The 2,090-nt window shown below is 37.2% G+C and overlaps 1 protein-coding gene across 1 annotated transcript in view; it reads right to left on the bottom strand.

The window, feature by feature from the left end:
* LOC117182657 overlaps positions 1 to 1,215 on the bottom strand; it is a 5,469-nt gene extending 4,254 nt beyond the window's left edge. The window contains exon 1 of the mRNA XM_033375761.1: positions 1,103 to 1,215. Coding sequence (XP_033231652.1) covers positions 1,103 to 1,189 — 87 coding nt within the window. The 5' untranslated portion in view covers positions 1,190 to 1,215. The remainder of the gene's footprint in view (positions 1 to 1,102) is intronic.
* Positions 1,216 to 2,090: the final 875 nt, after the last annotated feature.

Consider the following 2,090-nt stretch of genomic DNA (forward strand, 5'->3'; position numbering starts at 1 on the left):
TACTTCAAATGTCGTGTTATCAATTATCTCTTTTTGCTTTTGAGGTATTGTTAATTTTGCGCGTAATTTTTCTCGTCCTAGTCTTGCTCTCTCTATTCTTTCCCTTTCATTTCTAAGAATTTTCTCTCTTTCTGAACGACTTAATTCTAATTGATTTTTATCTCTTTCTAACTGTTCCAGTTCTTTTATTTTTGTTTCAATTTCTTTCTCTATTCTATTCGCTTCTAAATCTATATTTTCCAATCCGAAACTATGCTCATCTGTTACCTGCCAATTACCGTTTTCCTCTTCTATTCTAATTTCTTGGGTTTCTCTGTTTTCTCTATCTATTTTTCTGTAATCTTATCTATCGGGTTAGCCATTTTATTACTTTTAATTTTACCTGATCGTAACTTCATTCAACTATGTTAATTTTTCGTTTTTTAGCCTCGGTCTAGCTCATGGGATCCTATTTTTGTTAGGGCGAAAACCGGCACGTTCAGGTACTTGAGCGTCTCGGTTTTCCTACTTTATGGTTAAAGTATATAGTGGATTCATCCACCGGGGAAAGGAAAAGTTTGGAAAAATTGTTGTGGCTTTCACTACTGTGCCTGTGTTTGGGATTTTCGCGCTAATTTCTCAGAATGACACGCCGCTTCTTTCTTTTGTAGACCTCTTTTCTATACTTCTTTTATTAACCGATTTAATTTTTCTTTTCTTTTTTAACGAACATATATTCCTACCCGCACTTTTTTAACAAAATACATACATATATAAATATATCACTATTTTTCAATCACCATAATTGTCTCATGTAAACAAATTTCAATTTCATCAACAACAGTTAATCAAATAAATGAATGGCATACATGCAAACAACTCCTTCACGTTTCAGCATTAAAATTCTCTCTCGGCTTGGAGGAATCGGGAACTTTCAGCTATGGCCCACGCCTTGTTGACAAGTTCGGAATAAAAGGAATTTGTGGGATTTTTCGTTGGGCGCCAAGTTTGTGGGGGAGTCACAAAACTAAGGATAGGGTAAGGGATTCGGATACCGAGAGATTAGGTTTAATTCAGTGAAGAGGCTCAGGTGTATTTTAGGTTATATTTATTTTTAACTTACAGGAAGTTGGGGGTGCGGCAAACCCCCAGCGATGTTAAATCTCGCCTGACCGAGAGCCGATGATGTCGTTGGTTCGCGAAGAGACATTTAAGAGGTGTTAGGGGGAGCGACACTACAAGTTGTACTTGGGGATGGCAGATGAGCCGAAACTAAAACACGGTTTAGACTTTGGGGATTCACGTAGCATGAGGCGTCTCCCCACTCCCTACTCTGGCCCGCAGGGCTGTATATTGTCGGGGTCTTATAACTATGTTATAATATATATATATAATTTTAAACAAGTGTTCACACAACCACTACAGGGTCCTACTGAGAGAAAATATATGTGAGCATGACACCGGCTCTCCGTGAAACCGCAGTTAATCACACCTGTGGCCACCTCTTACGAGCACGACATGAGTGGCCAGATGGTAGCCATGTATATGTACGTATATATTCTGAAACCAGTACCACATGACAAACAAGAAAATCAGTGCGCATAGCGAAAATTTTCCCTCCGGTGAGGTCCAGTGGTGGGTTCCCCTCACGAGAGAATATATATATGTATATATATGTACCGTTTCACGTCAAATGGATCATGGCTGTGGACAAAATTGTAATCAACTCAAAGAAGCCATTTTGGGCTTGAAACCTTTTTTTAAAGAAAGTTCTTTCAAGATAACGTGGCCTATTGTAAAAACCAATATGTCGGATCCAATATGGCGGCTCAAAGTTATCAAAATTATGGGTTAGTTGTTAAGAACTAAGAAGAAATCACATACCACAAGCAAAAACACTAAATATTTTTAGCTTAAAAGAAACCTAACAAGTTTTTCTTTGAAACATGGTTCAGTTTTTTTCAAAATCAAATGGTGGCCCAAATATGACGTGTTAAGGTAGAAAAAATGCTGAAAACCGCATAAAAAGAAGTTATAAAATGGCAAAACAGTCATTATTGTTTTGATTTTAATATTAAAACAAAGCTTATTGTTTGTTCTTTCCAACGCAG

This window comes from Belonocnema kinseyi, chromosome 2, assembly GCF_010883055.1.
Source record: "Belonocnema kinseyi isolate 2016_QV_RU_SX_M_011 chromosome 2, B_treatae_v1, whole genome shotgun sequence".
Classification (NCBI taxonomy): Eukaryota; Metazoa; Arthropoda; class Insecta; order Hymenoptera; family Cynipidae; genus Belonocnema; species Belonocnema kinseyi.